The sequence below is a fragment of the Prunus avium genome, chromosome 7 (assembly GCF_965620075.1).
Source record: "Prunus avium chromosome 7, drPruAviu1.hap1.1, whole genome shotgun sequence".
Taxonomy (NCBI): Eukaryota; Viridiplantae; Streptophyta; class Magnoliopsida; order Rosales; family Rosaceae; genus Prunus; species Prunus avium.
Window position 1 is genome coordinate 20938411 of NC_142290.1, and position 14078 is coordinate 20952488.

At 36.7% G+C, this 14078-nt stretch overlaps 2 protein-coding genes across 3 annotated transcripts; both read right to left on the reverse strand.

Moving 5' to 3' along the window:
• Positions 1–772: 772 nt before the first annotated feature.
• On the reverse strand, positions 773–5460 carry LOC110763530 (uncharacterized; the record flags this gene model as incomplete). Its single annotated transcript, XM_021966322.2, has 8 exons — positions 773–1141; positions 1230–1346; positions 1785–2185; positions 2699–2951; positions 3214–3369; positions 3691–3906; positions 4210–4342; positions 4439–5460. Coding segments are annotated over 8 exons (2634 nt in total), but the record flags the coding sequence as incomplete, so codon positions are not given.
• A 2865-nt stretch (positions 5461–8325) lies between these two features.
• Positions 8326–14038, reverse strand: LOC110763535 (pentatricopeptide repeat-containing protein At1g80270, mitochondrial-like). Of its 2 annotated transcripts, none has more exons than XM_021966328.2 (3): positions 13839–14038; positions 12508–13102; positions 8326–9802 (listed from the first exon to the last, which is right to left on the reverse strand). In XM_021966328.2, exons 1-3 carry the CDS (start codon positions 13871–13873, stop codon positions 8555–8557), a joined length of 1878 nt encoding a protein of 625 aa, XP_021822020.1. In that variant the 5' UTR covers positions 13874–14038; the 3' UTR covers positions 8326–8554. The 2 variants fall into 2 exon arrangements, with proteins under 2 accessions (XP_021822020.1, XP_021822021.1); XM_021966329.2 differs by having other exon boundaries at positions 12508–13084; positions 13839–14037.
• Between the last annotated feature and the right edge of the window lie 40 nt (positions 14039–14078).

Below are 14078 nucleotides of genomic sequence, written 5' to 3' on the forward strand. Positions count from 1 at the left end.
CTTATGTTTTTTAGAAATTTACCGAATAATACATGTACATATTTTATGTGTTATACCCGATTCGTATTGTACTAGTTGTGCTACATGTAAATGGCATGTTATGATTGCTATGTTTGAATGCCATTGTATACTAAAATGCACTGCCTTTTTTTTATTTTTTGTTGCTACAAAGAGAAAAACCAACACTCCGTCCTTGGACCTTTAATGGAGAGAATATGCTGCAAGGATTCTAATACGTTGGAAAGTAGTCTTAAAAATATGAACTCTTCCTCCTTTTGAAGAAACAAACACCACCAAAACACCGAGACTGCCCCAAAAATCAAAACACTCTTACCTCAGCGGTGCCTTGAAGGTAATCCAGTAAAGCCCTTCACCCAATTTGCCTCAATGTGAGTAGAAAACCCTTCTTGTTAGATTTTATTTTTATTTTTGTTTGAATTTGAGCATCGGAGTTCTTAACGCTTTGAACTTTAAGGTTTTCAATGCATTAGAAAGGAGGTCTTGTTTGTAATTTTCTCTATTTCATCTTCTGTGACTAAAAGTGATATGGTTTAGTTATGGGAGCTCCATTTTTTGACTGAATGACTAAGATTAACCATCAAAATTGTGTTCTGATATAAAAGATTTCAGCCATTTCTTTTGTGGCAACAGCATTTCCATTTACAAAACATTTTCTCATTTATGTTTCGATTCGATTAACATAATCAAAAGGTTGTAAGAAAAGAAATAAGCATGCCTGTGGAGAATGTGATGCACAAAATTAAAAAGTGCCTTGAGAAATGAAACCTCTTTGAGGACTGCTTTCTTAAAGAACCTTCAAATCTTTAAGATTTTTCAAAAACGTCTCTCCAACAATGGAGCCAGTCTTAACAAATACAGCAGGACAGCCAATTGGTGCTTCTACTGTGGCTTCAACACCCTGCTTTCTAAACTGTTTTCCAGTCCATATATGTTGCCAAGTACAATTTTCTCCTGTTGGAAAATAGGCCTTAACGTTATTTTTGCCCTTGTCTAGGACAGGTACCACTAGAATCTCAGTACCGACCAAAAACTGGTGGTAGCTCAAACTGTGCACATGTTCATCATCTGGGTACTGCAGAAATAGGTGGCGGCATACGGGAAGACCTTTTTGAGCGGCTTCCTGCAATGCAGAGAGTGAAGTTTGTCAGATTTTCCGGTGAAGTTACTAGATGCTATATACAATTAGTACACAAGAATTATGGAATTACCTGAACAAGCTGGACTCTGTAGAACTTCCAAGCTTTATAGATTTTAGCAAAGCGTGCAAAATGGGATAGAGTCCGGTCATTTGAGTAGAATTGACTGTTGCAAGATGGCTTGTTTCCCTAGTTGCAGAAGATATTTAAATCAGTAGCTGATAAGATCATACATGCTATTGCATTTAAGTGGAGCAATTAAAATGTTCTGACAAAAAATTCATGAAAAGCATTATTAGTTATAGCTGTCAAACCTTGCTTCTTTGTTGGCAATGTATCTACTATCACTAATTGTTTTTACATTGTAAGTGTGTGCTGAGTATTCGGCAGCTCATGCAAATTAACTGATCTATATACCAACCTTCTTTATTCTCTAATGAAAGCATAATCATGTTAGAGTTGTTAGCTTCATCTAATATCAGTCATGACAATGATACATTCAGTAAAAGGTTTGATCCAGGATGTAGCAAGATTGTAATTTTGTTTTTCTTGATTTTACTTAGTAATGGTGATGATTAATGACAATAATGATGCTTTTGTATTTCAGGTGTCAGACATTGAACTTACTTCATGCGTCCGGAAAACAGTTGTGAAAGCATTTAGCTCCATCCATCGCAAAAGCAACTCTTCACTTCTTCGGTAATTAATAAATGGTAAGTTTACAGCACAGTACCCTCCAATATCACTGTGGTTAAAAGCATACCCAGAAATTCCACTGCTGAGCAGACCAACAACAGCACTCTTTATTCCATCATGAGTCTGCCAACTTACCATTTGGTCTCCTTCCCAAAATAGCATCCCCCATTTGGGACTATCTCTGAAACCAGCCCTCATAAAAAATACCAAGGCCTCCTCTGGGTCTTCTTCCTCCTTACCCACGCGGTTAGCTTTCCATTCTTCTACAAACTCTCTGTTTATTTGAGCCCACAGCTCTGGGTATTTGTTGTGGGCTGAAATAGGATCTTCACCTGAAACGGTGAGTCATAATCATTAGAATACCCTAAATAGCTTTTGGAAATATTAAGTGCAAAACAAAACACTATTAGCTTTGATCATCTTGACAGTTTGTTAGGACTGAATTAAACTTTCAGAATATAGGGGAGAGTGAATTGACAACATACTGTTTTTCTTTGAGCTGAAAAGGGAAAAGTGAACCAACCAGTTGCAAGATGATTGAACCCCTTATTAGAAGCTCTGACAGAAAACATACTCATTCCTAATGCTTCGATTCTATGGAAGAGGCTTAACTAATAGTTTAGTAGTTAGTATGACTGTATTATAGACACAAGGAAATAACCCCTCGAGAAAATTTGTTACAAAAAATGTCAAGCCCGACTCATCGAAAAATATAAATAATTACGAATTCACTCGAGAGTCTCTAGTTTGCTCATTCTTTTGCTATTGGCATCAGAACCCAGCATGAGCAAAGTGATTGCCACTTTAAGTGGACTGTTCTGAAGAATCAAGTTGAGATATAGAACCTGAATAGAGGGTGGCATCCACAGGCAGGCCTTCACCAAAATCAGCCATCCATCCTCTGACTCCATCATCCACCATTTCCTGAAGAATCTGCTTGAACCAACTTGCAGTATCTGGATGTGTCAAGTCCAACATTCCTACATCAAAAGCTGTATTTGGAACCATGTATGGCTCTCCAAGCTTGTCTTTCACTAAAATGTCCAACTTCTTTGCTTCCTCAAAGAGGTTTCTTCTTCTATTTGGCTTCTCATGACACTGTGAAATCAAGTAAAAGCTTTCAAACAAAGTTACAGTTTTTATTCCTATCAGCTCAGATTTGGCTGCAGGAGAGACATTGCAATCATTTCACTTAAGAAGGAAAGGAGCAAGATCAGAAGAGCATGTTTGCTCTTCGGATAAATGATGGTATAAGCCTTCTTACAGTGATGTAACATATTAATTGTTAAGAGGTGAGTAATTGCGAGAATTGTATTAGAAGAGTTTATTGAGAAGCATCATTGAGGGAGACAATATTTACCGGAGCTAGACATGGGTTGCAGTATGTCATCACTTTGATATGCTGAGCACTAAGATCTTTATTTAGTTGTTGCCATCCCATATACCTTGTTGAATCTACTTCCCAATTCCACCATAGTTGTGAACCAACGAATGTCTCTCTCTGGCCTACCCAATCCTGTGCAACAATTATTACAGGGTTAAAATGTACTCGCAAAAATCTGCAACTTCCAACTACTGTAATTCTAAACTTTTCCAAAATGTACCTCCTTTGGAAGCAAACTATAATTTAAATGCATTGAATTTGAAATGGCTCAGCAATTGATATGGATATTTAGATTTGCAATACAGAAATGGGACCATTGCAAGTCTTGAGCAAATAATTGATGGAAAAAAACTATGGTTTTGCATGTTCTGGATATCTTGCTTGTGTGCATGTTTGTATGCCCGCAATATTTAAACGTATGTATATTATTTTTGGAGCAGGGACGTGCATTACCTGCAACCAAAATGCTGAAATAGGAGCATTGTAAGTCTTGAGCTCATTCCAAATATGGCGTACAGAATCTGTGCCACCCTGCATGCCAACAACAGCTCCAGAAATAATCCAGTCAGGAAGTTTAGGAGGTCTCCCAATGGTCTCAGTGAAACACTCAATGAGCTCAGATGGTGAAGTTCCGTGCAATATCCGTCCCTCAACTGAATTTCCAAGTATCTGCAAGCAACAGTATACAGAAAATGGGAAACTGCAAGTTTAAGATCTTGAATGAGACCAGTTTTGTTTTTTACTTCGAAAGAACCATGGATCATTTCTCTAGCTCTCAGATCTTTATTTATTTTAGAAACTCTTGTATTTACTCATCTGACATCATATGTAAATGCTAATCCTTCACTTGTTCTTGCTAATGACTGTTGGCCTCAAATTTTGAAAATCCAACTTTGAATTTCTTTTGTTTGGATCAATTCCAAATGTAAAATGGCATTACGACAGCAAGATGCAATAGTTATGCAACAATACCTGTATCTGAACTCTATCTTGCTTTGTTAGATCAAATATGGAATAATCATATCCTTCGAGGTAAAGAGACCTCATCTTTGAAGTCATATAGAATGGAGAAGGAGCGTAGGTCGTACTCGAATCGCCCCCAGCCCTGCATTGGCGATGAAATGTATTGAAATAAAAAATTGTCAAGTCATTAACTAATTAGAATCAGATGGTTGAATAGCTAAGCTAGCCTTCTGTTTACCTGTAGCTGATCAAGTTAGCTGCAAAGGTAATAGGTTGATCCCCTCTCCCAATACCTTGTTCCTGAACCAAAATGGGCACCCTTTTGCCTTTAAAATCCATGTGAGAGAATTGCTCCCCAAAACCATAAAATCTCTCATTTTCTTCACTTGAATATGTCAAGCAAACCCTGTTGAATTCTTTGACTTCTTCAGCCTTCAGTTCCTCTAACTCTTCCTCCGATGAGGAAACAAACACAAACCCTCTTGGCCTTCCAGAGGACCAAAACCACCTAAGCCTGCGTTTCTGGAACTGCCCCAGCCTTCTCCTAAAACCCTTGTATCTTCCTGAAGCAGCTGGAGAAGCTTTTGTGCGGAATTCAAAGTTGGGTTGTCCAAGCTTCACCTGGAACCCAATTTGATTACTGTTTTTCTGCTCAAACAAAACCCAATACCTTGCACAAGTAGAAGGTCCCTTTCCCTCAAATTGTGCATTTTCAAGAGTTCCAGATTTCTGAGAATGCTTCTTCTTCCTTCTCATGTTGAAAACCCAGCCAGTTACAAGCACCATAGGGAATTGGGTACCTTTAGAATCTGTTTTCTGGTCCACATCCAAAAACCCAGATGGAGAATCTTGATCTTGAGCCTCTAGAGAGTGATCAAACTGATCGATCACCCTTATATCCTGAATGGTTTGGTGATGGCAAACCAAATGAAGCTTTCTGTCCTTGACAACAAAGGAACCCCTGCTTTCTTCCACCTCTGTTTCTGCCAATGCTGCAGAAACAAAAGCTTGTCCTGGAATGGTGGACCAAATGGCTCTTTTGGGCTGCGATTGGTGATAAATTGAGAGAGACCCACCATTGTTGGAGCTCCAAGAGAGCTTAAAATCCTTGCCAATTGAGAAATGCTGGTGTGAAGGGACTGTTTGGGAATTGAACAAGAGGTTCCCTTGGATGAGAGGGAGAGATGCAGGCGTGGAAGGAAAAGGATTGTTGAAATGTTTGTGGTGTTTTTTGGTGATTTTGAGGGTTGTCACTTGGGATTAAAGAAATCAAGAAAGAGATGATGCTGCATCCAAATGCAATCTTAAATTCCTATGTATATTTTGTTAACTTATTGGTATAGAACGCAAAATGAGAAGATTTTTCCATGAGCTAGTTTTGTTGGAGGTGATCATTCATAGATGCACAAACGTTAGAAAAGACCTCTACTCTAACGTTTTGCAGACCGTTTTAGTCGAGGATGAGAACTGAGAAAGGTAGCCATTGACTTGTACAAGGTTTTGATTTCATGGACATGCCAACAAAAAATGTGTCCAAACTGACCAAACTACTACATGTCCAAATTGAATTTCCTGTCTTGCGCCCACCTGATGAGAGACATAGTGTCTGCTTCCTTCCTCGTCTTTTCTAACTGTGTTCCTCTATTATTATAATTTTACTTCCGTACAATATGAGATGCTTTGTTCGAATTTTCTTTCTCTCAGTATCGTTTGTATAAAAACATAATATACATCTTATTAAAAAAAAAATGGTGTTTTCTTGCTTTCTGTTGTATTTTTATTAGGTCCCAACTTTCATGGCATGGGATGAACCTTTTTTTCCACCCCATTTAGTCAGTACTACCCTGTTATTTAATTAAAGTTTTGCTTAATAATGAATTTTTCATGGATAATACATGAATGGTAATTTAGTTTAGGCCTTCTAATTTAAAGACGATATCCCCAAAGAAGTGAAATTCATGATATTGTTTTAGCACTAAGCGGGTACGAATTCGACTGTCATCCTCTATTTTTATGCATAAAAAGTTAACAAAAGGAAGTCGTAATTTTTTTTTTGGGCAAAAAGTTTAGGAGAAAATTGGCTACTCTCATCACCAACGCTAGGGCATACCCACAACCTCAAGCCGTAACCGTAATTTTTTCTTTTCACTAAGTGAAATTGATGATGTTAGTGTTTCTTTTCAATTGCCTAACAAAGAATTAAAGTCAACAATATCCAAACGAAACGTGCAAGTTGCATCTACCAAGTTTTGTTCTTTTGTGTAGCATGATTCTCTTTTGCGTGAAGCTTGAAATCACAAGAACTTACATTTTCCAAATGAAATGAATCTCAACTCCGTCGAATAGTATTTGTGCATGACAATGCATGCGGTCCTATTTATGCACTACGTTCCTTTGAATGAACCTGGACGCAAAAACAAGCACCATTCATTCCCACACACACCCATGCACAGTGCAATTTTGGTTTAACATTTTTTGTTTTCTTTGAAGAAAAATCTGTTTCGTGTTTGCAGATTGCTCATTCTATTTTCTGTCATTGAAAATGCATGCGCCCATGTTCCAGGGAAATGTACATATATTGAAATGCATGTGCACGTGCGATGAATGCTTGGCTAGCCGTCACTTTTTTATTTTAATTTTTCTTAAAAAGACAAATACAAATATACGTTTGAGAGTGCTTTTGAAAGGGTTAAAAATGATTTCTGACAACTAAAAACGTTTCTGACAGCTACATATATTGAAATGCATGTGCACGTGTGATGAATGCTTGGCTAGCCGTCACTTTTTTATTTTAATTTTTCTTAAAAAGACAAATACAAATATACGTTAGAGAGTTCTTTTGAAATGGTTAAAAGTGATTTCTGACAACTAAAAGCGTTTCTGACCGCGTTTGATAGTAGACTTTAAAAGTGCTTCTGAGTGAGTGCACTTTCTGAAAAAACACTTGAATTTCTTATGAAAATTTCAACGGTATTATAATATATAAAAAAATTATTTTCCAAAAGCATTTATGAGCAAAAGTGCTTCCCAAAAAAACAGTCCCAAACGAGCTTCATTTGTAGTCTCCGCGCTAATTAATTGCAATGCAAACCTACATGCTTCCTCACTTTAATAGAATATAATATTCCAATAATTGTAAACTTCATACTTAACCCTCCATTTCATAAGGACTAGAAGTGTGATCTCTGAGTATATCCTAAAATTGGCTCCAATTAATTATTTATCTTTTCCCTTCAAGCTCTTGACCCAACAATAGTAATTAATTAACTAGAAAACACTCCACTAAAGAATTTATTAAGCAACATTTTCCAAAAGTTAGAAGATTTTGTACAACGCCCAGCAAGACTCAGTGACGAAAACCCCACCCCTGGCATCATAAACGCGAACTATATTGGGAATGAATTAACAATTATTGCCTAATTGATGTCAAGCACATGATTATGAGATTCACATTAATATTTTTTTTATGGAAGACCACTTTAAATGTATCACGTTATATAACTAAAGGAAATTATAGAGAGAAACGAGGAGTAGAGGAAGATAGTAGAAATTAGTCTTTAAAACTTGTCATCTTCTTCTTTGCTGATCACCTATTTATAGGTTTACAATGATAAGAAGCTAACCCACAAATTATAAGTTAAAGACTACTAATTACAATTCTAATAACATAGGTTACAATATATCAAAATGTGGAGGTAATTTATGTAATAGTGGTCATCCATATTCTATGTATTTGTAACTTAGGACATATTTTATTGCATTTGGAATTGTTCATCAAGGCCAAAGACTTTGAAAGAGTTGGGTTTCCTAAAGACGTATTTTGCTGAAGGTATTGGTAAAGTAGAACAGTTGTGAAGAGGTTCTCGGGTAGATATTTGGTTCTATTACTGCACCCTGGGTAAAATGCTTTTAGTCACTTGAGATACAAGCGGCTGCATTTCGATTTTCTTCTATACCCAAAAACTGTAAAAAAATTCAACCATGCACAAAGCTGCAGTTGATGAGCAAACAGTCGAGTTATGCATTCAAATCAAGAATGACTTGAAGGGAGCTAAAGAATTATACTTCAGAATCAAAATCGCACATTCATGCCCTGCAAACCTCACAGCAGCAAGATGGTCAAACTCAAGCTCAACATCGCTAAATATCCACAAGGTTTTGCCTTACATTAAAATGATCCTCCAACATGGAAAAACTAGTTTCCGAATATAAGATTGAAATAGATGGAAAAGACAATTTTAAACCTTATATGCTGACCCTACAAATTTACTGGCAGATAGTTGCTCACGGATCAAGGATTCAAGGTAGACATCTATGGTAAACTACTGGATACCAAGAGGAGCCATCAAATTCCTCAATCAAGCAAATCAGACACCGCTGTCTTCTTAAATGGATCAACTTGTGCCAGCTGTGCCAGTAAAGATTTGTTGGGAAATATATTATCTGCCTTCATCCTCTCCCAGATTCCATAAGGTGAAGTTTTGGCATTTATATAGGCCTGAATTAGAGATTGGAACTGACGAAGTCGAGCCGTATAACCAGCCTGTCTCATCCTATAAAATATCTTTTCTGCGTTATGGGTGTCACCTTTCTTTGAATATTGCTCCATAATGGTCATGTAAGAATTGAACAGTGGCTTCATCCGGTTCGTCTGGGCAGCCTTCTGCAACATAGAGTCAGCCTTTTCAAGCTCACCTGCTCCCACATAGAGTTTCACAAGTGCATCCCAAGTTAACGGGCCGATGTCACAATTGCTATCTGCCATACGCTTAACAAGATCTTTACCCTTGGTGAGCTTCTTTCCATTTGCATAGACCTTCAAAAGCACATAATAATGCTTTGAAGAAAGTTTCTTAAATGTATTTGACATCTTCTCGAAAACTGCCTCTGCTTCTTCAATTTTATTCAACTTTCCCCAAGCTTCAATTGCAGCCATGCACTCTTGAAGCCGAGGATTTGACTCACAGACCTTCCAAACTCTCTCCACTTCATCAACCTGTCCCAACTCAGCATAAAGAGGAAGCAAAGCTTGACAAGCCCAACGGTTCTCTTTTAAGTTTCCGCCTTCCATATCTTTCAAAACTGCCTCAGCTTTTTCTTTAAGCCCGCCAGCAGCATAGTGCTTAGCCAAGGTGGCTTTTACAGTGATGTCTGGCTCAAAGCCTTCAGCCTTCATTGTCTCATAAACTTGATCCATTCCAGTCATGTCATTGCACTGGCCTTTGGTATCTATTAAGAGTTTATAAGTAAAGGCCGTCGGCTTGACATTTTCTTTCTCCATTAACAGTAATACATCTGCCATTTTCTTCTTGTCAAGCCTCTTGTAGATGAGTAGCAACTGGTTGCAAGTAAATGGTGTGACTGGGAATTCCAGGTCCTTCATTTTGTTGAAAATTTCTTCAGATTTCTTCAAATTGTGGGTAGAGACAGCGTTTGCCAACAGGGTTCGGTAAATTACCTCACCTCTAAAGGATGCTGGGATTGTCTCAATGTATTTCTCTGCCTTATAGAGGCCACGTACTTTGGCAATTAAGTCAACGCGAGATGCATAATCTCTTTCAACAAATTCAATCTGCTTATGTTCCTCCAACCACTCTGAAAGCTGCAAAGTTGACAAAGCATCACACAATATCAAGGTTCCGTGACCACGAATTCATGCTTTTAAGGAACTAGGAAGCAAATACAAGAAAAGAAGATGCACTTGTGGTCCAAGAATATTACTACCATTCTCATTATATATCTATTGAGAAAACAAAACTGAACAGGAAGTAAAACTATGAAAAATTTGTTCTGGTTTAAATCAAACTATAAGATAAACAATGGGAGCATAAGCGACCAAATGAGAATGCCATAGTCATTTCAACATAAACCACAGAATTTCATCAAAAGTATCTGACAATTCATGACTTCAATGCCGATTTTTCTTTATCTGCCATAAAAAATTAAGAAAAAGGACTCAAAACGATAAAATTAATGATGTCACCATTTAATTTATCAAAGCGATAAACAGAAAGTCTATTAACATAATCAGTACTTATATGCCATTGCATTTCGCAACCCAATTGCACTTTCTCTCGTTGCAGGGGGTAATCATACATTTTCCTTTATAGAAACGAATGAAATACTCAATAGTCAGTACTAGAACCAGAAAGCACAAACCACATTCAACATTTGAAACCCTCTTTGTAAAGCAAATTACAAGTGCTAAAAATTACTGTAAACCGATGTAGACAATAATTGTTAAACCATAATGTCTTGAACATAATAACTAGTCCTCAAGACTGTATGACAATGATATAGTAAAAGGAAAATAACATGAAACATGTGAGAAGCAAAGACTTTCACCAGACTCTGAAACAATAATGGATTTAATGGGACTATGAAATTAGAATTTAGACAAAAGTTTAAAGACAATGGTAGAAAATATATTAATCATTAAAGGTGACATATCTTAAGAAAAAGAAAGAGATTTTGGAATTAAGGACATGCTCAAACCAAACAGGGAAAGGGCAATAAGTCAAACTTTAAAAGTAAAGGTTCATAAAAAGTTCTCACTTTGAGGATGGATGATTCTAATAGTAATAGAAAACCCAGCCATGCCGTGCTACCTTCTGGTTACAAGTCCTCTACACATTCATTTTTGGGTCTGAATCCTTTTTACATACAAAAGGGCTGAACTTAGGATTATTTTCTAATAATTGATAGATTGAAAGTAACACTTCTGTTAACTTTCCAAACATAAAGATCACGAAATCGAAGTCTTGCGAAGATATAATGATTTATGAATATGATAACTCATCTGTTGGACACAAATACTTAATCTGTAAATGGACATGTTCGAGACAAAAACCATACAGTCCATTGTCTGTTTTACTTAAAAAACAAAGAAAATCCTGGTAAGCAAGAACTAAGTAGACCTGATGGAGTAGCTACAGCTTGGTTAGAAAAGCACCCTCTTTGGAAGCCTAAGAATAAGCCCATTCGGCCAACTCAAAAATTAAAACATTTGCGTCGAAAGGGAAATATCCATGGTAGTGCAAGAATCAGGAAAATAATGAAATTAATAACTGAGTCAAGAGTCTATTAATTTGGGTCTTATGAAAACACAGTGTCTTTAAGTTTTCTAGGATTCTCCTATGATTTTAATATTTCAGTGAATCATTTGCTATTTGTAGAAGTCATTGAACGTTCTATTTGAAGCCTAAAAATACGGCTATCTGTTGTGAGCAGATCAGACTGGAATGAATGGAAATTAAAGGCTTGCGGAAGGCTTGGTGCTTGGTGTGTCTTTTATCTTCTTCTCTCTCTTCTTTCTAAATTCTTCTTGATAACTCTGCCTTCTCTAAAATTACTGCAATCTCAACCTTCTTGTTCTCTATATATTTTATTTCTCCAAATTTCTATCATTCTAAACCCACACCATACTCAAACACTTACCCTTGTACTGTCCTGCATCAAGACCTGTTCAATATTTACAAACATACAGAACTAAGACTAAAGATTTGCATTATTATCTGAGATGTATAAGTTTTTTGGTGGAAACAATATGTGCATGGTGGTAGGGAGACAAGCTGTCATGGGCATATTTTATGTTGGTGTGAATGGAGAGGAGTTGAAGAATTTTTTAGTGACCATGGGATGAGGAGGTGGACCTTCCATGGGATAAAGTTAGTTTTCGGATTTCCCTTTAGGAGTTGTACCTTTAAAGGCTATAATTCTATGATTGGATTTCTGCTGCACACTACTTTTTGTTGGTCTTTTGCAATGTAAGGTTGGTTAGTCTTTGTTAAATTGTTTAGCCCGCACCTTCTACTAGAACATTGTACAACTTGTCCTCTGTATTATTCTATTATTTTACAATGAAATTCTGTTCCTAATAACTTGTACTCTGTATTATTCTATTATTTTACACTGAAATTATGTTCCTAATAGAAAAGAAAAACCAAAGTCTAAAGACAATATATTATGTACCAACACGTGGAACGTAACATTTTGGACAACAGAAAAAGACCAAGCCCTAGCTATACAAAACATTTTTGGATATTTGAGTTTGATGCAACTGCTATATTTAACAAATTCACACACAATGCTGCAGGAAGGCTCACAAAGCAGCAGCTATGTTCAGATATGTCTCTTCTGTGATAATCAGCTATGTTGTGATATATGTATAGTATTATAGTATATACACTAAAATCCAAAAGGATTTTGACAGAACAAATTTATGCAGCTAAGACCAAAGAAAAATCATTGATATTATTGTCTAATTATCAACATCTTTATGTATAGATAGAAATAAAGTCAAATCACCTGTAATGCCCTCCCAAACATTAGACGCTTGCGAAAATTGAACATGGCCAGCGATATCTCTGCCCTATTTAGATCATTTCCTGCTTTAACCCACTTATCAAGAGCTCCATGAACAGAGAACCCAGGGAAAGCTAAAATGGCCTTGAACAGTGCTGAAACATTCCTTTTCCTTGGTGATCTTTTCTCAGTTGAATCAGCCCCATTCTCTGACAACTCCAATTCATGTTGAGAAGGCTCAACTTCTTCTTCATCTTCAGAGAGTTCTGGTTCAGAAATTAATTCATCTTCATGTTGGGAAGCCTCAGCACTAGGTAGTGTTTCTAGTTCAGAAAACCCATCTTCCAAGTCATCTTCCTCTCCACTGCTTTCTGCACCAGCTTGTGAAGAAAAGCTGCGTCTATCCACTGAGAAGTTCCAAGAAACTTGTGTTGTGTAGTATAATCTCTTGGATGACAGGCATCCATCAGGCATTGATTTACAGGACTCATGGAAACAAGCATCCTCTTGTCCGTAGGTAATTGGTAGCTCCAAATTAGCACAACATGCACGAGAACTTCTTATGTTAAATGCTTGGTTCCTGGCCGTAAAAGGAAAACTAAGTATCACATTATATCACAAAACAAAATAATAGGCAACATAACGTAACCAAAAAATAAAGAATTTTACTAGCACACAGCCTGGAAAAAAGCAAAATGAAATAAATAAAAATAGCAGGGCATATATACTAAAAATGATATACATTATAAGATTCATAAGATGGTAATGGGAGTCGAGCTTCTACTAGTACAATCATATTATGAATTCCTGTGAGACAAAAGAAAGATAACATTGTATCTTTAAGAAATATTACAGAAACGATGGTAACTTCTCTGGTTGTTATTCTCTATATTAAGACATCCAGAGAGATACAACATCAGAAATTATGTTTCCATATCTCATAATCTGTAAGACAATTTTTAATAGGGTAGGATAAAAAGAAACTAACTTTCCCAGTCTCCTTCACTCCATGAATTCCATTATTTTTCCTCTGATTTTGTATTTGCTTCTAGAAAGGTAGCATGTAGAAAACATTTATTTTTAATATCCTTCAGAAAATTCTCGCTTTCATTTCCGATAGGGTTAATTAATTGCATATACAAGATAAACTAACACTAGTAAACAAAATTCTAAAATAAATAAAATAAAATAAAAACACAGACGCCCATCATCCACGCTCTTAAGTAGGAAGACCCTAAAACCTGTGAAACCCATAGTTTAAATTCCGTCCCTTAAACCTTTAAAACTACTACGATGAACACAGGAACCCTAGAACGAAAGAGGTAAATATATACCTGAGAGGAAGAGAAGCACGACGAAGAGCCCACATGGCGACAGTAAGCCAATCAGAAACCCCTAGCAGGGAAAATGGAAATGGCGGTGCTGATTTAAAGAAAAAACGAAACCTCAGCTCAGAACCTGACCCTCTCTCTCTCTCTCTCTTAAACCCTAAACCCTGTTTGGTGGGCTGGCTTGGACCGTATAGTGAGCTTCCATATTAGTAAACTAGTAAACTATATAGTGAGCTTAGCTCC